The following is a 27,193-nucleotide window of genomic DNA, read 5'->3' as shown; positions in this document are numbered from 1 at the left end:
GAAATACAGGGCTATATATGGTGGAGTACTCGCAAGAAAAAAGAAAGTTTGCACGGACATGCTGAAACATGCAACGACGTTGTGACAGGCAAGACAGGAATTTCCAGTCTTGTCCATCTGCCATTCATTCCAGCTTACTGCTGCGTGGATTCGTGTGTGACCAGACAGATGCGAAACGCCAATCAGAAACATGGATCAACAGTGGATCTGAGATAGCGAGCTGTGGCATGACTACTGATAATACCCTCTTGGTGCAACCAAACGTTCGTTCCGAAAACTGCCGAGAGGCTAGTGACAAAATGTTTGTTTTGTCCTCAACCCTTCATGGTCACTCGACTGCATTGCCTGTAAAGGGATTGTGTCTCGAAATTTTGCTATAATCTTTTCCCAAATCCTCGTCGTTGCCATGTTATCGCCGGGTGTCCCAAGAAGGCAACTGTATGTCGGAAAGTGCCTTGTCGGAGATAACCCACTGTGGTTCAACCGGAAACACATTATCGACACATCTTATCATTAGCCAACCAGATTCGGTATTTTGGCACAGCAGAGGGGGGAATGGAGATGGAGAGCCTCGCTGTTATTTTTCAGTTTCCGGGGAATGTGCGGGTGAGCAAACATGGCACGATCTTGCTGCTGCTCGTAGCTCCAAAATACAGCAGTTGGTCGAGTGGGAATGGAGGGAATTGGAAAAGACTTGTAGATCAAAAATAAGGATAGAATCCGGTAAGGCAGAAAGTAAAGTATAGCATGTGACCTCAAATTCTATTTGATTTCAGTGCTTGCCCTGATAATCATTGGTTCACAAGGGGCAGAGATAAGGAAATGTGGACGACATCATCCATCTTCCCGAAGCCACCGGATCTCTCTTAAAGGGTCGTCTCCATCTCGCAAACCGGTTTCGATCCCTTCTTCTTTCTTTTGCGCACGCTTATAGATCCCCCCTTCTCTATTTACCCCAAAACAGCAAAGCAAGCGCAAAGCAAGAACATCTACATAAACCAACCCCCACACTCTATATATACAATCGAATCATATATACTCTACTACTGTACATAACGACAACGAACGAACAAATCTTTACAAATGGCAAATAATTCATGGGCTCAAGCTATCCCTGCTGCTCAGGGTCTCTACAATCCCGAGTTTGAGAAGGATGCATGCGGTGTCGGTTTCATGGTCCATGTCAAGGGCCAGCGCTCGCACAAGATCTTGTCCGATGCCAGCAACATTCTCTGCAATATGACGCATCGAGGTGCTAGCGGTGCAGACATTCGCGACGGTGACGGTGCTGGTGTCATGACGGGCATCCCTCACCAGTTCTTTGTTAATGAAACATCCCGCGAGTTGGGCATCCAGCTTCCTGAGGAAGGCCGCTACGCTGTAGGTAACCTCTTTATGAAGGGCGATCCCGAATCTGTCGCCGAGAGCAAGAAGGTCTTTGAAGAGATGGCCGCCAAGCTCAACCTGCGCGTCCTCGGCTGGCGATCTGTTCCTCGCGACTCTTCCATTCTCGGTCCTGCTGCCAAGTCAAAGGAACCTGCTATCGAGCAACCTTTCGTGGTGCTGGCCACCGACGAATTCGACGAGCCTTACTTTGAGCGTCAGCTCTATGTGTTGCGCAAGCACGCCACTCATACGCTTACCATGGCCAAATGGTTCTATGTTTGCTCTCTGTCAAACAAGAACATTGTGTACAAAGGTCAACTTACTCCTCGTCAAGTCTATCAATATTTCCACGATTTGAACAATGTGCAATACACCACCCACTTTGCCCTAGTTCACTCTCGTTTCTCCACCAACACTTTTCCCTCTTGGGACCGTGCCCAGCCTATGCGTTGGTGCGCTCACAATGGTAAGTTTACATCATTGTTTCTTCGTTGCACGTGAAAATTCTGTGGTATCACTCACGTTTTGAAATATTTGTCATACACAGGTGAAATCAACACTTTGCGGGGTAACAAGAACTGGATGCGGTCTCGTGAAGGTGTCATGGTCTCTGACAAGTTCGGCGACGAGCTGGAAATGCTCTACCCTATCATTGAAGAAGGTGGCTCTGACTCTGCTGCCTTTGACAATGTCTTGGAATTGCTCGTCATCAACGGTGTCCTCTCCCTCCCCGAGGCAGTTATGATGATGATTCCTGAAGCTTGGCAGAACAACGACGCCATGGCTCCCGAACTCAAAGCCTTTTATCAATGGGCTGCTTCGCTTATGGAACCCTGGGACGGTATGTATATTTAAATCATATTTCGCTGTCAGCAATAGAAACTGATCAAGATCATCTAAACACACAGGTCCTGCATTGTTCACCTTCTCCGACGGCCGTTACTGTGGTGCCTCTCTTGACCGCAACGGTCTGCGTCCCTGCCGTTACTATGTCACCTCGGATGATATCATGATCTGCGCTTCCGAAGTCGGTACTGTCCACGTCGACCAAGAGACTGTCGTCCAAAAGGGTCGTCTGCAGCCTGGCCGTATGCTTCTCGTTGACACCGTTGAAGGTGTCATTGTCGATGACAAGCAGCTCAAGCTTCAGACCGCCGCCAAGCGTAACTTTGTTCAATGGCTCAAGAACCAGCGCATCACTTTAGACGATGTCGTTAGCAAAGCAAGCAGCGTTCAACCTTTCGATGCCCACTTGGATGATACCACTGTCAACGCTGACCCTCGTCTCAAGGCCTTTGGCTATACCCTTGAACAGCTTAACCTCATCATGGTTCCCATGGCATCTACTGGCAAAGAGGCTTTGGGTTCCATGGGTAACGACACTGCCTTAGCTTGCTTGGCTGAGCAGCCTCGTCTCATTTATGAGTACTTCCGTGAGCTCTTTGCCCAGGTCACCAACCCTCCCATTGACCCTATCCGTGAAGAGATCGTCATGTCTCTTGAATGCTCTGTTGGACCTGAAGGCAATATCTTGGAGATCGACGAGTCCCAGTGCCACCGTCTCAACTTGAAGTCTCCCATTCTTTCCATGGAAGAATTGGCTGCTGTAAAGAACATGTCTCAGTTCTATCCTGATTGGAAGGTCGCTACTGTCGATATCACCTTTGCCAAGTCTGCCGGTGTCCAGGGCTACGTTGATGCTCTCGAACGTGTCTGCAACGAAGTCTCCCAGGTTATCGAGCAAGGCTACAAGATTGTTGTCCTTTCTGACCGTGCTGTCTCTGCTGACCGTGTTGCTATTTCCTCCTTGATCGCCGCCGGTGGTGTCCACCACCACTTGGTCCGCAACAAGCAGCGCAGCCGCATTGCTTTGATGGTTGAGACCGCTGAAGCTCGTGAAGTGCACCACTTCTGTGTCTTACTTGGCTACGGTGTCGATGCTATCTGCCCTTATTTGGCTATGGAAGCTATGATGAAGTTGCACCGCGAACGTGCTGTTCACGAAGGCCAAACTCCTGCCTCGCTCATCAAGAACTACAAGAAGGCTATCGACAATGGTATCTTCAAGGTCATGTCCAAGATGGGTATTTCCACTTTGGCTTCCTACAAGGGTGCCCAGATCTTTGAAGCTCTTGGTATCGACGACACTGTCATCTCTCGCTGCTTCTCTGGCACTGCTTCCCGCATCAAGGGTGTTACTTTTGATATCTTCGCTTTGGACGCATTGACTCTTCACGAAAGTGGTTACCCCACTCGCAACTTGGTCCAACCTGTTTCCTTGCCTGAATCGGGTGAATACCATTGGCGCGACGGTGGTGAGCCTCACATTGCCGATCCCACTGGTATTGCCAACCTCCAGGACGCTGTCCGCCAAAAGAACCAGTCCTCTTACGACGCATACACCCGCAATGCTTACGAGGCTATCAAGAAGTGCACTCTCCGTGGTATGCTCGAATTCGACTTTGAGAGCGGCAAGCCTGTCCCTATCGAGGAAGTCGAGCCCTGGACCAACATTGTCAAGCGCTTTGTCACTGGTGCCATGTCTTATGGTTCCATTTCCATGGAAGCACACAGCTCTTTGGCTATTGCCATGAACCGTCTTGGAGGCAAATCCAACACAGGTGAAGGTGGTGAGAAGCCTGAACGTTCCATTCCCCTTCCCAACGGCGATACTATGCGCTCTGCTATCAAGCAAGTTGCCTCTGGTCGTTTCGGTGTCACCAGCTACTACCTTTCTGACTCGAACGAGCTGCAAATCAAGATGGCACAAGGTGCCAAGCCCGGTGAAGGTGGTGAATTGGCCGGTGGTAAGGTCTCTGAAGAAATTGCAAGCACTCGTAAGACCACTCCTGTAAGTTTATTCATGCATATATCGTATGCTTTGCTGGCCCATGTCATGCTAAATTTTATTAAACATATCTAGGGCATTGGTCTCATCTCTCCTCCTCCTCACCACGATATCTATTCCATTGAGGATTTGAAGCAGCTTATTTACGATCTCAAGTGCTCCAACCCTCGTGCCCGCGTCTCTGTCAAGCTTGTCTCCGAGGTCGGTGTTGGTATTGTTGCTTCTGGTGTTGCCAAGGCTCGTGCCGATCACATTTTGATTTCTGGCCACGACGGTGGTACCGGTGCCTCCCGCTGGACTGGTATCAAGTACGCCGGTCTTCCCTGGGAATTGGGTCTTGCTGAAACTCACCAAACTCTTGTGCTCAACGACTTGCGTGGTCGTGTTATTGTCCAGACCGATGGTCAGATCAAGACTGGTCGCGATGCTGTCATTGCTTGTTTGCTTGGTGCTGAAGAGTGGGGCTTCGCTACTACCCCCTTGATTGCTTTGGGCTGTACCATGATGCGTAAATGCCACTTGGTAAGTGCTTTCACAACATGTGATATTTGCCTTTCATCTTTTATTTATATTTATATTCCTATCTATTAGAACACTTGCCCTGTTGGTATCGCTACTCAAGACCCTGAACTGCGTGCCAAGTTCGAAGGCAAGCCCGAGCATGTTGTCAACTTCTTCTACTACCTAGCTGAGGAAATGCGTTCCATCATGGCCAAGCTTGGTTTCCGCACTATCAACGAAATGGTTGGTCACGCTGAGCGTCTCCGTGTCAACGAAAGTCTTCGCACCTACAAGACCGCCAACTTGGACTTGTCTCCTATCCTTACTCCCGCCGAGTCTCTTCGCCCTGGTGTCGCCAACTACTGTGTCACCAAGCAGCGCCACAACTTGCACACTCGCCTTGACAACTACCTTGTCGATGAAGCCGAAGCTGCCTTGGCTGACAAGGAACCTGTCACTATTGAAGTCGACGTTGTCAACACCGACCGTGCCTTGGGTACCACCTTGTCTTACCATGTCTCCAAGCGCCACGGCGAGAACGGCTTACCTGCCGACACTATTCACGTCAAGTTGAAGGGTTCTGCCGGTCAATCCTTGGGTGCATTCTTGGCCCCCGGTATCTTCTTTGAACTCGAGGGTGACGCCAACGACTATGTTGGCAAGGGCTTGTCCGGCGGTAAAATCGCCATCTATCCTCCCAAGAACTCGGTCTTCAAGTCCGAAGAAAACGTCATTGTCGGTAACGTCTGCTTGTACGGTGCTACATCTGGCAAGGCTTACTTCCGTGGTATCGCCGCCGAACGTTTCTGCGTCCGTAACTCTGGCGCCCACGCTGTTTGTGAAGGTGTTGGCGACCACGGCTGTGAGTACATGACTGGCGGTCGCGTTGTTATCCTCGGCGGTACCGGTCGCAACTTTGCTGCAGGCATGTCTGGCGGTATTGCCTACGTCTTGGACCTCAACGGTACTTTCAAGCAAAACGTCAACACTGAAATGGTCGAACTCGAAACCGTTAACGACGATGAACGTGTCGCCGAGTTGCGCGACTTGATCGAAGACCACAGACACTACACCGGCTCTGAAATCGCTGACCGTGTCCTCAAGAACTTCAACCAGTACTTGCCCAAGTTCGTCATGGTCATGCCTGTCGAATACCGCAACTTGCTCCAAAAGGCCAAGGCCGAAAAGGAACAAGCTGCTACCAAGCAAGAGGTCAAGAAATGCGACAACCATCCACCTGCTCCTTCCGAACCCGTCGTTGAGGACGTCGAGGACAGCTTGTTGGACGAAGCTGCTATCTTGGAACGCCGTGCTAAGCTCGACAAGGTCCGCGGTTTCATGAAGTACAAGCGTCGTGGCGAACACTACCGCAACGCAAAGAAGCGCGCTCGCGACTGGGAGGAAATCAACAACCGTCTCACTCGTCCTCAGCTGCACGAGCAAGCTGCCCGTTGTATGGACTGCGGTGTTCCATTCTGCCAGTCTGACACCGGTTGCCCTATCGGTAAGTTTATTGCTCACGACAACGCACATCATCCCTATAGCAACACATCCACTAATTGCCTCTATCTCGCCTTCTAGGTAACATTATCCCCAAGTGGAACGAACTCGTCTACAAGGACAACTGGAGGGACGCTCTCGACCGTCTAATGATGACAAACAACTTCCCGGAGTTCACCGGTCGTGTCTGGTAAGTTCAGATCCCTTCCACATCCTCAAACAACCTCGCTAAACATCCGTGCAGCCCGGCACCTTGTGAAGGCTCTTGTGTGCTAGGTATTAGTGAACCTCCTGTTGCGATCAAGAGCATCGAATGCGCGATCGTCGATAAAGGCTTCGAGGAAGGTTGGATTGTTCCTAACCCTCCAAAGCACCGCACTGGCAAGAAAATTGCTATTATCGGTTCAGGCCCCGCCGGTTTAGCTGCCGCCGACCAATTGAACAAGGCTGGTCACAGTGTCACTGTCTACGACCGTAACGATCGTATGGGTGGTCTTCTGATGTACGGTATTCCCAACATGAAGCTTGACAAGAAGGTTGTCCAGCGCCGTCTTGACCTCATGGCTGCTGAAGGCGTCAAATTTGTGCCCAACGCCCACGTTGGTGTTGATATTGACGCAAACACCATCCGTGCCGAAAACGATGCAGTTATTGTTGCCACTGGTGCCACCTGGCCACGTGATCTTAAGATTCCTGGCCGTGAGAGCAATGGTATCCACTTTGCTATGGAATTCTTGCAAGCCAACACCAAGTCTCTTTTGGATTCTGAACTTCAGGATGGCAAATACCTTTCTGCCAAGGACAAGCATGTCATTGTCATTGGTGGTGGTGACACTGGTAACGACTGTATTGGTACTTCTCTCCGTCACGGCTGCAAATCTGTTGTCAACTTTGAACTGTTACCTCAACCTCCCAACAGTCGTGCACCTGAGAACCCATGGCCTCAGTTCCCTCGCGTCTTCAAGGTTGATTACGGTCACGAAGAAGTTAAGGCTCACTTTGGCAAGGACCCTCGTGAATACTGTGTCTTGTCCAAGGAGTTCGTTTCCGATGCCGATGGCAACGTAAAGGGTATCAACACTGTGCGCGTCGAATGGCAAAAGGATGAAAACGGCCGCTGGAACATGAAGGAAGTTCCTGGTTCCGAGCAATTCTTTGAAGCCGATCTTGTCTTGCTTTCCATGGGTTTCTTGGGTCCTGAGGAAGCTTTGGTCAAGCAACTCTCTCTCAAGCAAGATGGTCGCACCAACATTGAAACTCCCAAGGGCAAGTACTCCACCTCTGCTCCTGGCGTCTTTGCTGCAGGTGATTGCCGCCGTGGTCAATCTTTGATTGTCTGGGGTATCAACGAAGGCCGTCAATGCGCCCGTGAAGTCGACTTGTTCTTGACTGGTAGCACCTATCTTCCTGTCGCTGGTGGTATTAACCAGCGTGTCTTGGTTGATGTTCGCGCATAAAACGATTATTTTTAAATCTTCATATACATATCCATCTGTACAAAGCTATTGCTGTTCTTTATACATAATCATCAAAATAAATTTGGGGGATCTATTTAAAAGATAACTTTTCTCCAATGCGATCGTTGCGGCCATAATACGCGGTGACAGTTTATTAGGAACAACAGTTGATCGCCGCTAACCATAAAGTTATCGATTGCAAATTGCTAAGGTCCCCAATGACGGAAGCGCCTTTGGTGGCGATACAGATTGGCGCTGATTCGAAACCGTCTGCGACACGCCTGTACGGGGAGGATTAATGTTAATTACGCTGCAGCGAGGAAGGTATTAGTATAGACGAATTGGTTATCAGTAAAATTTCCAGGCAATCTACAGGATTATGCGCAGAAGTCATGTGACGCTGTACTTCAGCGTTCGATGTGGAGCCTTGGCCGCACACGGCGCAATTCTAAAAGGCAAGAACTCTATTTATCAGGAAATATTATCCATCCATCGCAGTCTTTGAAACTTACATGGTCCGCTGGATGCGTACGTTCATGACGACGTAGTACATGCGACTGGGCAAATCTGTATCCACAATTTTCACGTTGGCAAAGGAGTGGATTAGCCTAATTTTGTAAAATGCTAAGCATCATATCAGTAGAAAATCATGACAAGCTACTTACAGGATTGTGGTGCTGCCTGATGTGAGACTGCAACTCTTCGTTGCATGCCATCCGTACGTTGCAAATGCCGCTACTGGCCTGGGAAGAAGTACAGAAGGTTTGTATTACATCCTTCAAATTGATCTTCTACATACTTGCGCTGCGAACGCTCCGTGCGATCTCTCTATGTGTCTATACAATGCATTTGCTACAGCATAGCTGCGTCTACATCCGTTCGCAATGCAAGTAAATCGTATCCTCTGAAGGAAAAATGCGTTGGTAAGGTGCGAATAGATCTGCTTGATAGTAATCTTGCCTGTGCTGCCTGATGGTCCCGTGTGATATGCAGAAGAAGCCTCCCTCGTTGCGAATATCGTCTTCCACAGTCTGGCTCGTGACAGACATGTTGCGCATTCTGGTGAGGATTTCCAGTTAGGACACTTGTAATGTATAAGAAGCTGGCAATCACATACCGGATCGTGATATTTTTTGTTATGTCTCAATAGCATCCCTTCACTGAGCAGTTCAGCGTGGCATATTTGACATTCATGTGATTCCTGTTCCATCAAGAAACGTTAGAAGACCTATCATAGTTTCCCATTAGGCTTGCGTTTCTTACTATTTCCATTCGATGAAAACTTGCTTGTGGGTGAACAATTGAGATTTATATCTAAACTCCTCGGTACATTCATTTTCATTGCAAACGAATGGGCGCATCTGTTTATTTATTAATGAAAAATAGTAGCAAATCCTTGTAAATCTTTTCCTTAGCAAAGATAGTTTACCTCATGGTGAGCTCCCATGTGGTTCTTGTATCTGAAACGCTTGGTGAAAAATCTTTGGGGGCAATGTCGGCAATGGATAAATGGCTTTTATCAACAGAGCGGTTAGCTATATTACATACGCAAATCATTATATGTATCTAGTGACCACATACCTGTCGATACCGAAAGTCTAAAACTTCTTGATCAGATCGACGCTGCCGACATGTTGCCATATAGTCTATCAAAAGCCTCTGGGGTTCTGTGGCATTTGCGCGGTCCAATGAATTGACTCGGCCGATAAATCCCCTAACGTTAAAGTCGTAGGAACTTTCAAGTCTAGGAAATCCCACAGACTCCAGTAAATTGTTGAGCAAAGACAGGTTGAGTTCATAAAAATCCCTGGCGCAGGAAGAATAAAGTATTAATATTTGCCTGCCTGCCTGGACTGTTCAAGTCCAACATGTAACTTACTGGGCAATGACGCACGATAGATCATCATTAATGTTTTCTCTCAGATATTGATGAAACGAAAACGTTTGGGCTGCATAACAGTGTCCGTGACAATACGTTCATTGTGCAGGAGATAACGGAGAAACGGAGAAACTGGAGTTTCCCGTCCAAAGGGATGCCGTGCTGCTCCATTAATTGGAGACCGTGTCTCAGCAAATCGCTATTCTTTTGGGTTGTGCCTACTTAAGCCTTGACAATCCATCGCGTCGAATGTATATATGCAGTATCATACAGTCCTGCTCTCGTAATCGATCCAGTAGCCATGGCATGATATATCGATCTCGAGCTGCAAGCCGAAAACCGTCGTAGCGAACACATACGTTATCTGGCGTACTGCAATACGTCCAAGAGACATGGCCATCGCTCACTAGCAAGCCGAACACAAAAAGTATGAGAAAATCAGTCCGTGCCTGAGGGTTGTCTGCAGGTAGGAAGTTGGCGATTCGATCAGGAATAGAATCTTTCACTTTACAGATTTTTTCCAGTGCGTGATCACGTATCCGAAAAATATGGCGGCGCGTTGCTGGGAGGAGTCATCTGGTTCATCTATAGTCGAGACATTCAAAGGGCCATTAATATTACAGGCATGCCTTCCAGTAGAGGAAAGGATATTTAATATCATGTTAAATTGCATGATAGACTGTCTATACCATTACCTTAATCTTGGTGTTATGAGACCATAGCGTCGAAGAAGCAGATGCAGTTCTATAAACATTGTTGATCGGAAGCCCAGACCATTTACACCGCTCCTGCGATTGATTCCGTCACCGGTGAACACTCCAAGGAAGTATCGCATTGGGTCACATGATCGTCCAGGAGACGACTCAATGCTCGCCGGTTTTGTTCTCTGGGTTCTTGAATCTCTTCTATCTGCGCAACCACATCTTCAACGACTTGTTCATCAATATCTTCTTCTTCTTCCTCTTCTTCGAGTTCTAATTCCATGTTCTCTTCATCTCCGTCTTCTGTTTCATAGTCGGTTTCGTCCGGATCTTCGAGGTCATTTTCCTCCTGAGCTTCCGGTTGTGCTGCTTCCTCAGTTTCTGGTGCCTGCTCCGAGGGTTGGCTGATCTGCATAGGTTCACCGCTCATTTAGGATGCCTGGCTAGATATTTCCGATGATTCACCGCTTATACCCGTAGGTTCACCGCTTGTCTCTTCCAAAGTTTCCTCAGAGACTGACATGCGCCTTCGTCTTGGTGTTCTGCTAGTCGATGCAGCTGGAGGTGTTGGCGACCGTAATCGCTTGCCACTGCGTAGTGTTGGTGCCATTGCGTTGGGTTGAAAAACTTGAGAAACTAGAAAGAGAGTACATAATATCGACATTTGATATAATACGACCTTTACATCGCTTGTCCTACCCAGAGTTTTCATTGTGAGACACATCGTTCTGCATAATGAAAGATTTAAGAGGACAATGATTCACTTGATCTGCATAATGTAAGCATACCAAATCTGATCAGCTCAAATACGCGCAAAGTACTGCGCCCGATATATGAGTTCATTCGGTCAAAGATAAAGAATTTTTACCGCAATAATCTGCATGTATTCTTCAAAAAATAACGGCAGGTCTACGGACAGCCACTTCAGAATTAAAGTTGTACCATTCAGCCAGTTCAGAACATGCAGACAATAAAAAAAACTATTTTGCTTTTTCTTTTCTAGAAAGGAAAAGGGTCAGAACATACAAAAAATTTCTATTTAGCAGGGTGTACGATCCATATTCTCGACTCTCTTCCAAAACTCTATACGCTTCCTCAATGTCGACTGAATGTCCATTGCTCTGCTCTAAATCTTCTTGAATCAAAAGGCAAGCAGCCTCAGGAACCAGGACTTCTTGAAGAAATAGTAGGAGTCATCTGCGGCTTAGAAGCTGCATGAGTGAGAACCGGATCCTCTGTACAGAGAAACATGCCAGCAAGTGCTATATATATTACTGATAAACCACGCATGCCGTAATATCCAGACTGATTAATTAATTAAAATTTAAGAGATTGAAGCACCAACATAAATGCGACTTGCGAGCTACTTACCAGATGTCTCTCGAAACGATTAATCATCATCGTAGGCTTATTGGCATTCCTCTTCAGTTCTGCATGGGCTTGCAAGGATATAAGCCTATACCTGGTTGATCGTCTTTTCTGTATTATGTTTTCCAATCTTGGCTTGAAGCATTGCAAACGCTGAGGTATCTTCTCGAAATCGATTTCTTTTGGATAACCTCGAGTCTAACCCAAAGGAATCCATCGCTGGTACATTGCATGTATGCGGCAGAAATCCCTTTCCTCTTCCTGAGATATCGACCTCTGGATCCGCATCTTTTCTATAATCGATTCTTGATCACGAGCTTCTTTCTTTATTCGTTGCTTTTCCCTTGTTCGTATTCCGCATCCATCGTTCTTTTCTTGTTCAGCTCTTCTTCAATAAGTTTTTGTAGCGGTAACTTCATTGATCCGAGACAGTGAGGGCATTCGATCGATCTGCAAGATTCCAGTTCAGTATCTTATGAACAGTATAGTATATGGGAGTTCCATGGTACGATCTTATTACCTTCCATCCTCTCGAGCACGTCGACATCTAGATCTTGAACGCTGTTACTTGTTATGCTGGGCTCATCGTTTGCTTGTCCATCAACATTCGTTTGCAATATATTAGACCCTTGTGAAGATTCGTCGACTTGATCTTTCTCTACGTCAGCTAACTTAAGTCAGCAAACAGTATCATAGATGATCGAGTAACAATTACCTGCCAACATTCCTCGATTAATCACATCAAATAGTAATTCTATATGTTCGACCTCTGTTTGCTTTTGCGCCGTACATTGGTTCAAGTCATCGTCTCCGAGGTCAATCGCTTCTATAACCTGTACAAAAATGTATTATTTGGACTATCCAGTCTTCTAGTAAGGAATTACTTTGACTTACTGAAGTTTTTTGATCCTTATATTTTTCTTGTCTTTCGCGTCTCTGCTTTTTCGTCTTCCTCCAAATCGTCGAATACTTTCGAACTTAATATACCATTCTCTGCTTTCAGGTGTCGAATATTCGAACCATTTGCATGGTACTGAAGGAATAGGCGCATTTGATCTCAATTGCGAAGGGCGGTAATGATTGAGACGTTCGTTTTCTCGTGTCGAATGAGGATGAAAGAGATGCTCGAATTCTTGTTTACTGGAATATTATCCGGGAGGAAGGTATAGCATCCGTACGCCGAAGAGAAATGTACAGCACAACGAAATGCATTAGCGATTGGTTGTTTTCTTTTTGATATTAAGATGCGTGTAAGCATTTAATAATTATTGGTAGGCATGTTCGATTATTATCATCAATTGAGAGAAAACGGATTGAGGTAGAAGGGTGATGGTAACAAGTTCTATCAATTTGATACACGATCTCTTTCATTTTCATTTTCTCGTATTCATCGCCTCTTCGCAGCTAAACATGGGTCTACAAAAGGAAATACCGTAAAAGTACCAGTATTCACAGTATTCTTTGCTTTACAGTAATCTCGCGACTTGTTACCATGATGAGAAAATCCTTGTTTCAGAGCGTCCCGATTCCAAACGCGCTCAGACGCGTTTGAATTTCTTCTATTTAAGCCTTGGTTCACCACGCGCCAATGGCTGATCGTTATGGCCCCTACCGCTCACCGTCAGAGCGCTTCATGAAGAGATATAGAGGTATAATTGGGTTAAAAGATGCGGGTCGAACTGGTTATGCTTACACAATGCAGTCGATGAGGAGGTCATGCCACTCATGTTGACTCAGGAACCAGCAAGTCCTGATACTGAAACACCTGTCATTAGACCCAGAGAGATCCAGGAACGTTTCCTGGCGAAAATGAATCAGGAAATCGAGCGCAATGTTGGTGATATAACATGCTCTGAAGTTCCTGCGGACATGATGTTTCAGTCTTGCGACACAGATGCCATGTTTGATGATATCCCTGTGGAAGACTTGGAAGAGGCGCTTGCAATCGGCGAAGTACAAACTGACCCAAAGCCAACAACTGGTCAAGCTGGACAAGATTATATCATGCATAATATCAACGAACAGAGCGACGACAGAACACAGGATGGCAACGCCGGTACAGCTGGTGATAATAACGACGATGTTGACGGTGAAGACGATGATATGTTTGGCGACGATTTACCTATGGAATTCTTGGAGCAGATTTCATACGGCCAAGATGAAGCAATGCCATCTCCAGATTCTAGCTCAAAATATAAACGATACATCGTGGCGAATGTTAGCGGGCAGACCTACATAGACGACCATGGATTTCAACAGCGTGAAAAAGTAAGAAACAGGATATTGGCGTGGGCAAAAGTAGACTTGATATTGAAGTGCATTGTTTAGATACTCTATCTGTTGGAGGACCAACACCACAAGCCATTCAATGTACGCTTGAGGGACGAATGGATGCAAACTCACGTCGTTGTTGGTAAGGGCTACGTATAAAGTGGTATTTGGAAAGCCCTAGGTATCAATTTGTATATTCTAGGTGATATTGTGCATATACCTCTTCCGCCGGATGCAACGCACTTCAGCAATATTATCGACAATGATCATGGATATATTATTTTGCATCCTGACCACCTTATATCTTGCACTGCTGTCGCTGAGAGCTTCTTTTGCTTGCGCAAGTCAATACTTCAGCAAAAGGTCAAAAGTGTAAGCGATTACAGCGAGGCGCTCGTTCACGGCGATATCATCCATCGTGTTATTCAGCGCGCCATGCAGACACAAGACTTTAGTATCGAATCCCTTAAAAAGGAAATGTGGGACATTATTAAACATTCACTTGATCAACTATTTGCAATCGATCAGGACGAGGATACAGCAATGAACATTTTACAGCATGTTATCGGAAGTATCAAAGCATTTGCTGATACATTCATTGGATCCAAACCGAAACCGCATGCAAAACCGGCAAACGATGTTGGTCCGGACGTAGCTTCAACCTTAGGATGCACAGCCGTTGCCGTGAGCCGAGTATTGGATGTCGAAGAACACTTATGGAGTCCAACCTATGGATTAAAAGGCATGATTGATGCTTCGATCGAAATCAAATTCGCACCAAATCGACAAACGTTTACTATTCCATTGGAGCTGAAAACAGGTCGAGCAAGCAGATTCATCTCTCATCGCGCACAAACAATATTGTACACTTTGCTTATGAGCGATCGATACGATATTGGTGTCATTGCCGGTGCTCTTTATTACTCCAAAGTAAACAGCTTTTACCTCATTCCAGCAGCACGCAGCGATTTGAAAGGACTCTTGATTGCACGGAATAGACTGGCCTCAGCTCTACAAAATCGAGAAAACCTTCCAACAATGTTGAAAAATTTGCATTCTTGTCAACATTGCACTGAGAATGATGCATGTATGCTATTTCACAAGGCTGTCGAAGGCGGAAACGCTGCATCCAGCGGATTGGGCGGCTGGTTCGACGCAAAAACACAACATATTAGCGAAACTACTGCAAAATTTTTCCGAGACTGGCAAGCTTTGATTGACAAGGAAGAAGACGACATTGATTATATCCGCAGAGACATCTGGCGACAAGATAGCAGCTTACGTGAAAAATCTGGAAAATGCCTGCACAACATGAAGCTCGTGTCTACAGTGGATGTAAATATTTATCGATTTCAACGCTCTGACGAAGAGCCCATCATGTCTCACCTAGCCATTGGAGATCCAATCATAGTCTCAAGCGTCAAAGGTCATATCAATCTAGGCATGGGTTTTGTAAAACATCTTGACAGACGTTCCATTACTGTCAGCCTCACTGGCCCGCTGCGGCGAGCGCCTGAGCGCAAATCTGAATTCGACCTGATGAACCATCAAGTATTTTCAACAACGCCTGAAAAGGATATGTTGTACCGCATAGACCAGGATGAATTGGCGGGCGGCATGGCAACTATGCGAAGGAACCTGGTGACACTAGTGAACCGACCTGAAGATGGCGGCGACGAAAAACGCAGAAGATTAATCGTGGACTTGAAAAAGCCTGCATTTGACAATTCCCTCTCGATACCCGACGGTGCCCTAGATAACCTCAATCCAGCCCAACAACATGCAATGGAGAAAGTTTTCAGTGGTAAGCAGTTATTGGTTTGTAAGAAAACGAATATATGTACTTAGCAATTCCATGATCATTCTAGCACAAGACTATACCCTCATACTAGGCATGCCAGGAACAGGCAAAACAATGACGACTGCAGCCATCATCTGTGCACTTGTCCGCCAGAACAAGTCTGTACTATTGACTGCTTATACCCACTCTGCTCTTGATAACGTCCTATCTAAGGTACACAAAAGTGGAATCGATGTCCTGCGATTAGGAAATCCTGATAGGGTAAGATTATCGGCTTCCAAGTATAAAGAACGAATCTAACATTTTCAAAAGGTGATGCCTAGTCTCCGCCAATGTGTACCTAGCAATAATGTAAACCTGGACAGCGTAGCTGCGATCGAGCAATTCTATAATAGCAGAAAAGTTGTGGGCACAACTTGTCTTGGTATCACCCAGTAAGATTAAACGAAGTAACGGTAAAAAACGTGACATATTGACCGAGTTATCTGTAGTAATCTATTCCAAAAACGTCGTTTTGACTATTGTATTGTTGATGAAGCGTCTCAAATCACGTTACCAGCATGTATCGGTCCGTTGAGATACGCCGATGTCTTTGTACTTGTTGGCGACCAGTATCAACTACCGCCTGTCGTACGCGACGAAGAGGCCCGACGGAGTGGTTTCTCCAAATCATTGTTTTCTTTGCTCGCCGAGGCTCATCCAGAATCCGTCGCGTATTTGGAATATCAGTATCGTATGAACAAGGATATCATGTCTCTATCAAACATATTGGTGTACGATTCAAAACTTAAATGCGGGACTCACGCCGTGGCTAGACGGATGCTTAAGCTACCAAATATTCAACAAGGTCTTGAGACATTCCACGAAGATGGGGCCCACACCGACTGGCGCTCCCATTGTTGGATTGCTGATATTATTGATCCAAGGTGAGATTCTTGAGCAGATACTCCAAATGAATAGCTGTCTCAATCGTTGGTTCTTGGAAATAGTCGGAAGGTTGTGTTTATTGATACAGACCGCATACCTGCAAGAGAAGAACGTGTCATGGATGTTATCCAGAATGACATTGAAGCCAACTTACTATGTCAATTAGCAGATGCACTGCTCATGTGTGGTTTGGATCAGAAAGAACTCGCAGTTATTTCTGTATATCGATCACAGTTGCGGCTGATCTCCCAGTATCTTCGAAACCGACCAGATGTGGAGATCGCAACTATCGACAAATATCAAGGTCGTGATAAAGAGTGCGTTCTTATATCACTTGTTCGTAGCAACGCTGGTGCCCACGTAAGTCTATATGACCTGGGATATTTGGAGAAAGTACATCTAAAGTTTGTTGTAGACGGGTGATCTTCTCAGAGACTGGAGACGTATCAATGTTGCCTTGACAAGAGCCAAAAGCAAAGTTGTGCTGATCGGCTCCAAGTCCACACTCGAAGCATCCGCGCTATTTCAAAGCTTTTTGGCACTTATACAATCAAAACGATGGGTTAGTTGGCGATTAAAAATATCAAACTACTGGATAATTATTCACGTAGATACTCTAGATTTACGAGCTTTATCCCAATGCACACAAACAACACGTTATTCGACAAATTCCTACACCTCCTCAACCTGAACGCACTGTCAAAGTCTTTTCTTCACCTACACACGCGATATTGCGAAAGAGACCGATCCTCAAAGATGTATATAATTCAATGTAGTTTCTTGCCACTTATTGTTTATAAACATGGAAGTTTGTAATAACACGTCCTGACGTTCCCTTGCGCTTGGTAATGATGAAAGGCAGGAATGGATGCGGAAGGATAACCGTATACTCGCTAGCAATTAAAGGGGTTAGCACTTGTTATAAATGTTCAATTGCAGCTTTGCTCACCTTGTATTCAACGTAGTTGCGTCTTCCTGCATCGGTGTAGCAGTAGTAGGCAATTCAAATTTGAACTCGTTAGTCTCTGCAGAATAGAACTTTATGACGTTCAATGATACTTGAGACCTAAAGACAACGCGGGTTACCAATCTGGAGCCACAGTTAGTATACATTGAAGCTTACTTGTCAAGCGCCAGGATAAGTTTCCGGTCATATCGATACAGTGTCAAGTCGAAATAAACTGATTCTGGCTGCCTAGGTGGTGGACATGGCAGATAGCATGCTAATTTTCGCATTGCCGATGGATAGCTAATTTAAATCGGTCTCAGTACAAGATTATCAATCATAATTCTTGAAATGTACCTTCCATTCGTCGTCTCTTGCCAGATGTAGATTTGTCTATTGAAAGCCATCCTCGCTGTATTGCTGCTGCCCGGGGTATTGCTGCTGCTGCTTTGAAATTCGTATTGATATTGTCGTTCGCGCAGTGCATCGTCAGTTAATATAAGTTGCTCCACTTCCGGGTCGTCTTCGCTAAATATGTCCTTGACACTGCCCTCAGTCATATCAAAAAGTATATAGAATATATCGTGATTTCGGAAATCAGAAGACTAAGATAGGACCTTTAGAATGTACCATTAAGATCCTTCAGCAGCACCATCGAACCTGTCCCATATTGAAAATGTCCTTGGAAGGCACCATTTTGATCAGCAAAGTACGTTGGTTTAAAAGCTGTATTCTCCACAGCTTGTGGTTCAAATAATACTCAAAATACTTATAAAACCACTCCATAGATTGTATGTCCCTTTATTGCACTTCGTTAGGTCGCAGTTGGTCTACTTCACGCTTTAGCAGCTTACCGCCGGGATACCTTCTTGCGATATAACCAGCTTAAAAGTGCTTGTTGAAAGGGAGTGAATGGTGATGTCGGGATTCGTTCCTTGTTTGCATAGATAATGAGTCCTCAATATAGACGTCTTTCTCCCTTTCTTACCACGTCATTCTCGCTTGTAGGAATATCAGACATTTCCTCAGACGAGTCCATTATTCTCTGCACCTCATCGGTCATTGCAAAGGCCAGCTCATAGTCTCTCGCTGACATCCAAGAGCCTTCCATACTATAAAGTCGCTGAAAGCATTAAATTAAGTAACAATCAACACATATACAACACGATCACTTGAATTACTTCCAGTGCCATAAGCTGTTGCCGCTGGTTATACCCATTTTCAAAGACCATGGTGTTCAGTAAAGGTCGTTTCCCGTCTTGTGGATAAAGGGAAGATCCTAACTTATGTTTAAAGCGGAATGTCCCGCGTTTCTATCATAGACTTATTAATACAGCAATTTGCATCCTACATTTGCAGATAACTCTGCATACCGTGATTTCGAGTATATGGATTTCTTGACTTTGTAAGGTAAGAATGGAAAACGTCCGATCGTACAAGCTAACACCCAAATGACGATGCACCGGGATGATGTCTTGATATATCGAATAGTATCCGAGGACCTAGCATTTGCAGCTGTTCAATTTATGTAAACTCTAACAGTAAGCGATACTTTTCCTTATTACGTTTCCGGTGTGTATTTCCACAATATAAAAAATATAGTTTGTTGGAATCGTATCTGTGAATTCGGTATCCGAGTTCCCTCCATTTACGGAGCTCCTTGTGTTAGTTGATGAACCATATGCTACAACGATAAGCTTGCGTAATACATCAGATTATGTACTTCAAATTCATAATGGAGCACTGCGTTATCGTCTGTAACTTACGAATTTTCTATCGCTGGTGAACAAGCAGAAGTCTTGACATAGAGCGAGGTATGGAGACTGCTGAAGTATAATATGCTTTGCTAGCTGGAAATATTGATGGAAGGTGCATATTCCAGGAATTTCTTGATATGTTGGTCCGGTAAACCCGTAGAGCAAAATACTGGATTGATCATTGCAGAAGCATACTAGGTACTAGTCATAGAAGGATGGTAGCATGGCATGAATTGCAATGCAAATAATCGACTGTACCTGGCCGTCTGGAGTGAAGCAACGCATATTCAATGAATCTATAGGCAGCTGCATATCATATAAAGTAAAGTTCGGATGAAAATATGAAAAACGACGTCTATCAGCTGCGATAGCCGCGCGATGTCCAGGAGGGGTTCGTCCGTGCCGCCTCGCTATATACTCGTGGTACAGAGACGATGAACGCTGTCTACTTTGTGTATACTTGAGATTCTCCTCTAGGAAATCCATAAGAAAAGAAATACGACACTGAATAAGAAGAGAGGCACGCATTACTGATATACCTATTTCTTCGCTATTTAAATTTCACTTTCGCAATCCACATATTGCGATACTATGCTACTCTAGCTAATCCATCCTCGCCTCGCTTCGGTACGAAGGATCATAAATATGTATCTGAGAAAATACGGGCCTTTGCCGTGGGGTAGGAAGAAGGTGACCGGTGTGATAATAGATTCTGCCGCTTATTCCTAGATAAAATGAAGGTATTTGCCGACCGGCGCTCGCAAGCGTACTGCATATCGCCTTCTCTGCATGTGGACTCTCGCTTGTTTATTAAGGAATAAAGACTAATTCTTGTAATAACGAGCTCCTCGGAAAGCCTTATTTACTTGCTGTGCCGTACAGCCAGTCTCCAGATGCCATTAAACTTCATACTTATTGATGTAATTATTTACTCTTCAATGCGGCCTCGACGTCATTTATGACATGCAAAATGCTGAGAAGGGAATAATATCCCCATGTATTCCCCAGCTTCCTGTAACGATTATTGTTATGGGTCAATACAGCGTATTTAATACAAAAAAGTAAAGAATCGGCGCCGCATCGCAATATGCTATAAAATGTAAACTTTGTCCGGATCCAGAAGCTACAAATGCGTGGTCGACGTTGTCGAAATTCTGATCTCCGATTTGTAATTGCAGAGACTCTCCTGACGAGTTCTTCCTTTTGCTTTTCTACAAACCACTTGGCGATTCGATACCGTTCATATTCCCTCCTGAAGTATGCGTGAACCAAACCTCAGCTCTCCTTCTCAACATAGAGCGGCACTTGTGATTACCAATGCTCTATACGACCGTCGTGCATTGGATTGTACAGCAACTTTACCTCTCGTCAATTCGTTAACACACCTCGCATACTTGACGTCTACATCTCCCCGTATACGAGAAATTCTGGCCCAAGATGGCGGGCTGGAACGTCTCGTTAAGATTCTGGCTACTACTGAAAGCACTGACCGCCATTCTTTGTGGAAATGGTCGCTAGCTTTTCAGTGTATGGTCAACGTAGGCGTGCGTGGGACCGAAGCGATACGAAGCCGAGTTGTTGAGAGCGGTGCCGTCCGTGTGGTACTGGCCATCCTCCAGAACTTTTTGAAAGCTTTGGAACAAACAAAAGCTGACAAAGATTCCGATCGCAAACATCATCACCAACCTCTTCCACCTACGGCGACCGCCTTATCGTTACCAGCTGTACCTCTGCAACCGACCCAATCTAGGTCTACTCCCATCATTACTTCACGGAGATTTTTCAATACTACGACTACAGGTCCTCAAACAGAACCAGAGCGTACATTTTCCTTACCCAAACGGCGCACTTTCCTGACTAGAACACCGAAACCAAGAGCAAAACCACAAAGTTGCCCTTCTACCACAATACCTCTTTTGAACAATTTATCCCCAGATGCTATCCTCTCCAGAGATGAAGATATATTGCTGTCCCTGCAACTTTTAGCGTACCTGTCCAAGTATCCACATATTCGAGAATCTTTCCACAAGAACCATCACCCAAACGTATTCTCGGTTGTCGAAAAATTTACTCACCGTCTGCACCCTGCAACAATTATATATTGGGCCGGCGTAATTATGCGAAACGCTTGCAGAAAAGACGAAACACGGGGTGGAATTAGACAATGTGCCAATATGCATTGTGGAAAATGGGAAAAGGTGCCGCGAGAATTCGCCAAATGTCGACGATGGTTAGTAGTAAAAAGACGAGTTTGTTAATCACGTTATCTGAAGTTTTATGTTTATAGTCGTAAAGCCAAATATTGCTCAAAAGCGTGCCAATCGAAAGCATGGGGTGACGGTCACAGATGGTGGTGTGTCGAGCGCCACCAACACAGTTCGCAAACTGCAAATCCTTCAACTACCACCTCTAGTACCACCGTAGCGGCGGCTGCAGCTGTTGTGGCAGCCGCTCCTCAGCCGACGCAACAACCAGACCAAGTCATGCCGCTTGCTACGCACGGCACAACAACGGATGTGTTACCGATCCCGATAGAAGATCGTCAAAGTAACATACCTGCTATGGACGACACGGCGGCAAATACTGGAAATACAAATCACCATCGATCTTCTCTTTCCTTCTCTGCTGAAAATGCTGATAATGACAGACGCTCAAGAAACATGGACGGCATTCACGCTTCTGATATCATGCCTGAAGGACCTAGGAGCGTTACGTCGACGGACATGGGTGATATGCAATCGTCCGATATCCTAAATGAAAGATCGACAAGAGACCACCGTCCTCATGACCTTGCGCCTTCTCGCAGACGGAACTCTCGCTCGACTCACAGCGTCCCCTCGGGCTCCTCCACAGAAGTTGAAGCAGATGTTTCAGACAACGCTGCAGCGCGCGATCTGATGGATATTGACTGAAGCACCATGCCATATTCGACGACTTTATAGTAGATACCTGACGTACTGTCGTGTACATGTATTTGTCCTTTTCCTTTAGCTCCTATCTTTCTGCTCTCTTTTTTCCCCTCTGGTCTGTCATTCACCATACGCTGCATGTTTTTGTCGCTCCTACGAACTACCTTCCTATACCACGGCCACACAGTGACTTGTTGTTTCGAAACATCTTCTTCTCTTCCTTCTTTTAAGCGCCAAAGTGATATATCCGAATCAATAAAAAGAATAACATTACATCACACGACTCCCATTTTAAGTATGACAATGTGAAAAAAGGGTGATCTTTATTAAATTACTTTCTGCGGGCGATATAATCAGGCTGAATCCTGGCATTTGTAATTGTTGGGAAGTACTCTGCCTCTGCGCACTTGGTCTTGATGCATTTGACGACTTGCATTCCTGTCTCTGCGCCGCTGAACCAAGCACCTTGCAAAAATCCGTAAAACTCGGTGGACATGGCTTCTCCTGCAAAGAAGACACGGTTCAACAGAGGGGCTTTCATGTTGGTATGATGCTCCCTAAGTTCGCCGATCGGCCAATTTGAATAAGTGCCTCGGAAGAGTGGGTTGCTGTGCCAGCGAGGTACCAAAATGTCGGTGGGTTCCGGTATATCGGAACCGTACATGGATTTTAGAATTTTCATTGCCTCATTTTGGACCTCCTCGTCGGTCATGGCATCGACCTGCATGGCTACATTTTGTGTCACCGTCACGAAAAAGATATTAACGTCTGTATCGTTGAGAGCGCCGTTTGCCTTCAAGTTTTGCCACACGGAGAAGTAACCACGCTTGACAGGGTGGGCATACACGGTGTATTGGTTGTCGTCCCAGAACTGTCTCGGAAAGTTCAAAAAGATTTTTGTATAGGTGGCCATATCGAAGGCATAGAGACCTTCCATTTTCCATTCAGGCAACGGCGGGTTCCATTTGACATCCTTGTGTTGCAAAACACCGAGGCTGCGTTCGGAGAAAAGCAGTTTAGAGGGACCGTACTGCATTGCTTGCTTCGGCTTTGAATCATTTATGGCAGGTAAGACACTTACGAAAATGTGCAGATTGCATACTCAGCCTTAATAACATCGCCGCTCTCTGTATGAATAGTAACACCTTTCTGGTTGTACGCAATCTCTGTTACTTTGGTGTTGAGCTTGATACGAGGATCATTGGGCTTCATAGCTTCCTCCAATGCCTTGATGAAGATATATTTGAATCCTCTGTTTTTCATTTAAGCACCCGGAAACGACGCAAAAGACTTCAAGGTAGCAGTAGCTACTTACCTCTGATCGACAACGAATCGATCTCCATCGCTGTCGGGTCCGAAAGTGGTGTTCGAGTAGGTCCATTCGTCGCTTAGGATGCTATATATCATGGAAGACCGTTCAGGATCTTCGGCATCCTCCCAATCGAAATTGTAATACTCCACGGCTTGATCTAGAGCATCCGTTGGATACCACCCTGCGAGGTCAAGACCGACGCGTGCAGACAGATCCACCTGATTGTTTTTGATCCTCTTATCTAGGAATGATAATCTGATAAGTGGAACATATTCCAAACGAAGCTAATCACTCAAAACAACGTCTTACCAGCCATTTCACTCATTTTATCGTATGCATCGTTGAATCTATCCATAGATTCTTTAAAGTCTATTTTTCCTGATTCGTTGTAAAAGACTACATCGTCGCCATCGTTTTTGACGGTTTTGAGCTTATATTTCTTGCGCAATTGGTTAACCGGGTTGGTGCCTAAGCCCTGGACCCAGTTGCAGCCCAGTTCGACTTTGATTCCTGCAAAATCTGCATTCTGCGCTCTGCCTGCAAGGGGATTTATAAAACGTTGTCAGGGGCGGAACGCCTGCTAAATGCCACGCTAGAAACTGTACCGCCGAGTTCATTTCTGGCCTCAATGATCAGAAAATCATCAATTCCGTTGGCCGAAAGGTTGCGTGCTGCGTTGATTCCACTGACACCGCCGCCAAGGATTGCAACCTTGGTGTGGATCGTGGCTGCCTGTGCCTGATAGGCTGCGCATGCGCCCAAAAGACTTAGAATGGCTGCTGCGCGGACCATGGAGGTCAGAATAGAGGATTGACTCTTTGCGAGAGAAGGGGAAGAACGTAAGAAAATGGTATCGGATCATATTTATACCATTTCTCCCCTTCAATGCTGCTGCTAGCAACGCCTGCTTTTACCACGCCTGCATGTCTGCCTTTCAACTTAATGTGTGGCACAACAGTGTCGATCGAGAGTTGCACATGCGGCCCTGACTTGCGATATATGACAGAATCAAGCCTAACAAGCCGACAACTGGCCCTGGGATGCGAGGGTATTATCAACTTTATTATTCATCGATGTGTCACAATATTCTGTGCGAAAACTGATAAGACAATAAAGAGCTGTCATATTCCCACAATCGCTAACGTTGCACAAGGTCTTGCCTGATTCTGAGTAGTAACATTCGCCACTTATCTGCATGGTTGCATCTAAGCGGCGTTGCTCTCGAGCTACTAGATACCCTATATTTACATTTTTTGCGTAACAAGCGACTCAGAGACCCAATCTTTGACACATGATTGTGTGATTTTCTGCTTTTCTGTCAGCGTTTGAACCGATTTATGATAATGTAGATCCCTCGATTATATTTTGCTTTCTTGGATTGCATGTGCAGTGAGCGAGCAGCTTAACGGAAAAGTATACAGTCTGATCGACATACGGCGCATCATCGACACACTTTTCTCATTTGTTGGTCTGTTATCCAGAAGTAACCCACCTAAAGCCTGATTAGGCACTTAATGAATATACTACAAATCTTGGTCCAGCAACAAAGTATCAGTATCTGAATGTCCCACACAAGGCAATTAGCATCCTCAACTTCACGAGGCTTATATGAAAATCTCCATCAATCTGCTCTTCAATAATATTAGACATATATTCGATTGATGTATAAGTTATATGTACAGCCTTCTACAGTATTATTATTACTTTATGCACGACCGTGCTCCAGATCATTTAGTCTGTTTTCACGAGTATGTAAATCTGTGCTGTTGTCATCATCGTCATCAACGTCATGCCATTCTATCCAGTCCTCCAAAGACCCATTGTCTTGTGATTCTTCGCCCAAGAAAGCCATAGATTCGGCTCCTTCAGCTGCTTCGTTGTTTGCTTCTGCAACAGCTTTCTTGGCAACTCTGTAGAGATACGCCATGACGCCAAAGGCCAGAATTGAACCCACCACAGCTGCAATTATGCGCACTGTAGCGACTCGCTGGTCACTTTCGGTCATTTCTTCTTCGCCCAGGATATGTTTTGCAAATGATGTCAGGTTTGCGCCGATATAGATATGAAATGCAATCTTGAAAAGAGACAAAGCCGTGCCACTCGCAAAGGTGGCCAAGGAAAGATTAGTCGCTGCAAAGACGACATTCTAGCATTGATGGTCAGTATCAATCAGCAAAGAAAAGGTGGTGTAAGTTGTAAACGACAGTACCAAAAGATTGAATGGGTAAGGTGATAATCGGATTAGCAGAAATAGCTATAATGTAGCAACAAAGTTTGTTGTCAGCATACAAACATTGAAAGCGGCGTTTTTGCCATTTCATACCCTGAATTCTTTTTTCTCTACTGCATGTATCACTGCTTCGAGATTTGGATAACTTTGCAGTATCCGTTGTATTCTAGCTTGCAACCAAACACGGGAGACATAAAAGCATGCGACAGCTCCCAGGAGAGCGCTTAGATAGGATATCAAGAACCCATGTGCGAAACCGAACGTGAAACCCGATAATGTTTGGTATAAGCCGTACCCAATCATGGGTGGAAATGCGCTGAGGAAGATCAAAATGGATAACAAGAGATAGCCGCTGGAATTACAAAAGCATTAGCCTGGCTGTTGTTATCATGAATATTACGGACATAGGTAAATATTACCTTACGCCCATGCCTTGCACTGCATTGCTGAGCTTTTCAAGGCCCTCGAGAACTTGACGACGATAATGAACCATGATGGCGAGTATAACAAAGTAGACACCTGCGACCACTATAATCCATTTCCATTGTTTTGCGAATGCGTATAGTTTCCGACGGTCCGCCAGTCGTCGTAGACGTTCCCAGATGTTGTATTGCCTGCGCACTGACGTCTCCCACTGTTTGTCGTACCGTTGGTCACCGTGGATACCTCGACTGGACTCTCCCCACGGTTCCGATACTAAATCGTCAGCGTGGCTCTTGTCATCCTCAATGTCCATTTCAAAAGTGTCGCGACTATTACTGTCGGGACCTTCCATGTCCCCATTGAGAATGAAGGAATACGCAATACCCAATGTCGTTGCTACCTGCTGTGAAGACTGTTTCACCTAGCAAGGCAATCACCCCAGACCTTTGCTGCGAATCACTAACGTATCTACGAGGAGAAAGGTTTGCCCTCGAGTGAGAGAGAATGTTGTGTGAGATCTTTATGCTTCGTAGTACCTTCTATCCATGCCAAGAAGAAAACTATATTTAAAAGGACGAACTCGAAGCCTGCGCCAGTGTAGCCACGAAATAAGGGGTCGCTATTATGTTCAAATAATTATATGTGATGCGAGCAATTGTAACGTATTTCGTTGACTCATTGATCAGCTAGAGGCATCCAGAGAAAAGAGAATATGCAAAACATAATTGTGAAATATGGTATGTGCTTGTTGAGTATCAATTTTAGAACGTAGTCGAATCCTATCACGAGTAGCTCTCATTTATGCAACTCAGGGAGGATGATAAGGCCTCTATGCGGTCGAAGAAGTTGAAAACGAATCAAGTAATCAGCAAGGAATAAAATCGGATACAATTAATAGAGGGAATTACTGCAAGCAATGAACGCATTGATCTGGCTTTCTGCGAACGAAAGCAGGTTGAAGGGGTTCTCCAAGTTAA

The 27,193-nt window shown here is 45.4% G+C and overlaps 10 protein-coding genes across 10 annotated transcripts; 3 read left to right on the top strand and 7 right to left on the bottom strand.

Annotated features, from left to right (window-relative positions):
• Positions 1-1,083: 1,083 nt before the first annotated feature.
• On the top strand, positions 1,084-7,692 carry VTP01DRAFT_9403 (uncharacterized protein; the record flags this gene model as incomplete). Its single annotated transcript, XM_069388632.1, has 7 exons — positions 1,084-1,852; positions 1,934-2,227; positions 2,295-4,237; positions 4,310-4,756; positions 4,826-6,239; positions 6,317-6,425; positions 6,480-7,692. The coding sequence occupies 7 exons, from the start codon at positions 1,084-1,086 to the stop codon at positions 7,690-7,692; spliced, it is 6,189 nt and encodes a 2,062-aa protein (XP_069240909.1).
• Positions 7,693-7,993: 301 nt separating this feature from the next.
• On the bottom strand, positions 7,994-9,971 carry VTP01DRAFT_9402 (uncharacterized protein; the record flags this gene model as incomplete). The annotated part of the gene is made up of 8 exons (XM_069388631.1): positions 7,994-8,140; positions 8,205-8,300; positions 8,358-8,435; positions 8,492-8,776; positions 9,274-9,436; positions 9,572-9,641; positions 9,697-9,775; positions 9,843-9,971. 8 exons carry the CDS (start codon positions 9,969-9,971, stop codon positions 7,994-7,996), a joined length of 1,047 nt encoding a protein of 348 aa, XP_069240908.1.
• Positions 9,972-10,348: 377 nt separating this feature from the next.
• VTP01DRAFT_9401 (uncharacterized protein) lies at positions 10,349-10,687 on the bottom strand (the record flags this gene model as incomplete). The annotated part of the gene is made up of 1 exon (XM_069388630.1): positions 10,349-10,687. The coding sequence occupies one exon, from the start codon at positions 10,685-10,687 to the stop codon at positions 10,349-10,351; it is 339 nt and encodes a 112-aa protein (XP_069240907.1).
• A 15-nt stretch (positions 10,688-10,702) lies between these two features.
• Positions 10,703-11,670, bottom strand: VTP01DRAFT_9400 (uncharacterized protein; the record flags this gene model as incomplete). The annotated part of the gene is made up of 4 exons (XM_069388629.1): positions 10,703-10,908; positions 10,958-10,967; positions 11,548-11,577; positions 11,644-11,670. 4 exons carry the CDS (start codon positions 11,668-11,670, stop codon positions 10,703-10,705), a joined length of 273 nt encoding a protein of 90 aa, XP_069240906.1.
• Positions 11,671-12,055: 385 nt separating this feature from the next.
• VTP01DRAFT_9399 (uncharacterized protein) lies at positions 12,056-12,691 on the bottom strand (the record flags this gene model as incomplete). Its single annotated transcript, XM_069388626.1, has 4 exons — positions 12,056-12,090; positions 12,161-12,292; positions 12,356-12,466; positions 12,628-12,691. 4 exons carry the CDS (start codon positions 12,689-12,691, stop codon positions 12,056-12,058), a joined length of 342 nt encoding a protein of 113 aa, XP_069240905.1.
• A 537-nt stretch (positions 12,692-13,228) lies between these two features.
• VTP01DRAFT_9398 (uncharacterized protein) lies at positions 13,229-17,415 on the top strand (the record flags this gene model as incomplete). Its single annotated transcript, XM_069388625.1, has 10 exons — positions 13,229-13,289; positions 13,343-13,908; positions 13,969-14,053; positions 14,114-15,715; positions 15,780-15,973; positions 16,025-16,146; positions 16,204-16,638; positions 16,702-16,999; positions 17,055-17,201; positions 17,260-17,415. The coding sequence occupies 10 exons, from the start codon at positions 13,229-13,231 to the stop codon at positions 17,413-17,415; spliced, it is 3,666 nt and encodes a 1,221-aa protein (XP_069240904.1).
• Positions 17,416-17,426: 11 nt separating this feature from the next.
• VTP01DRAFT_9397 (uncharacterized protein) lies at positions 17,427-19,627 on the bottom strand (the record flags this gene model as incomplete). Its single annotated transcript, XM_069388624.1, has 10 exons — positions 17,427-17,532; positions 17,589-17,705; positions 17,763-17,888; positions 17,943-18,190; positions 18,246-18,326; positions 18,574-18,708; positions 18,767-18,898; positions 18,959-19,087; positions 19,352-19,543; positions 19,601-19,627. 10 exons carry the CDS (start codon positions 19,625-19,627, stop codon positions 17,427-17,429), a joined length of 1,293 nt encoding a protein of 430 aa, XP_069240903.1.
• A 974-nt stretch (positions 19,628-20,601) lies between these two features.
• On the top strand, positions 20,602-22,254 carry VTP01DRAFT_9396 (uncharacterized protein; the record flags this gene model as incomplete). The annotated part of the gene is made up of 2 exons (XM_069388623.1): positions 20,602-21,572; positions 21,630-22,254. 2 exons carry the CDS (start codon positions 20,602-20,604, stop codon positions 22,252-22,254), a joined length of 1,596 nt encoding a protein of 531 aa, XP_069240902.1.
• Positions 22,255-22,582: 328 nt separating this feature from the next.
• VTP01DRAFT_9395 (uncharacterized protein) lies at positions 22,583-24,355 on the bottom strand (the record flags this gene model as incomplete). Its single annotated transcript, XM_069388622.1, has 5 exons — positions 22,583-23,246; positions 23,333-23,503; positions 23,567-23,804; positions 23,873-24,100; positions 24,169-24,355. 5 exons carry the CDS (start codon positions 24,353-24,355, stop codon positions 22,583-22,585), a joined length of 1,488 nt encoding a protein of 495 aa, XP_069240901.1.
• A 913-nt stretch (positions 24,356-25,268) lies between these two features.
• VTP01DRAFT_9394 (uncharacterized protein) lies at positions 25,269-26,763 on the bottom strand (the record flags this gene model as incomplete). Its single annotated transcript, XM_069388621.1, has 6 exons — positions 25,269-25,709; positions 25,773-25,817; positions 25,887-26,145; positions 26,213-26,561; positions 26,617-26,684; positions 26,753-26,763. 6 exons carry the CDS (start codon positions 26,761-26,763, stop codon positions 25,269-25,271), a joined length of 1,173 nt encoding a protein of 390 aa, XP_069240900.1.
• Between the last annotated feature and the right edge of the window lie 430 nt (positions 26,764-27,193).

This window comes from Rhizomucor pusillus, assembly GCF_041956525.1.
Source record: "Rhizomucor pusillus strain CBS 183.67 unplaced genomic scaffold VTP01scaffold_6, whole genome shotgun sequence".
Lineage (NCBI taxonomy): Eukaryota > Fungi > Mucoromycota > Mucoromycetes > Mucorales > Lichtheimiaceae > Rhizomucor > Rhizomucor pusillus.
Note: the sequence above shows the minus strand (reverse complement) of the source record. Positions and strands in the feature narration are given on the sequence as shown.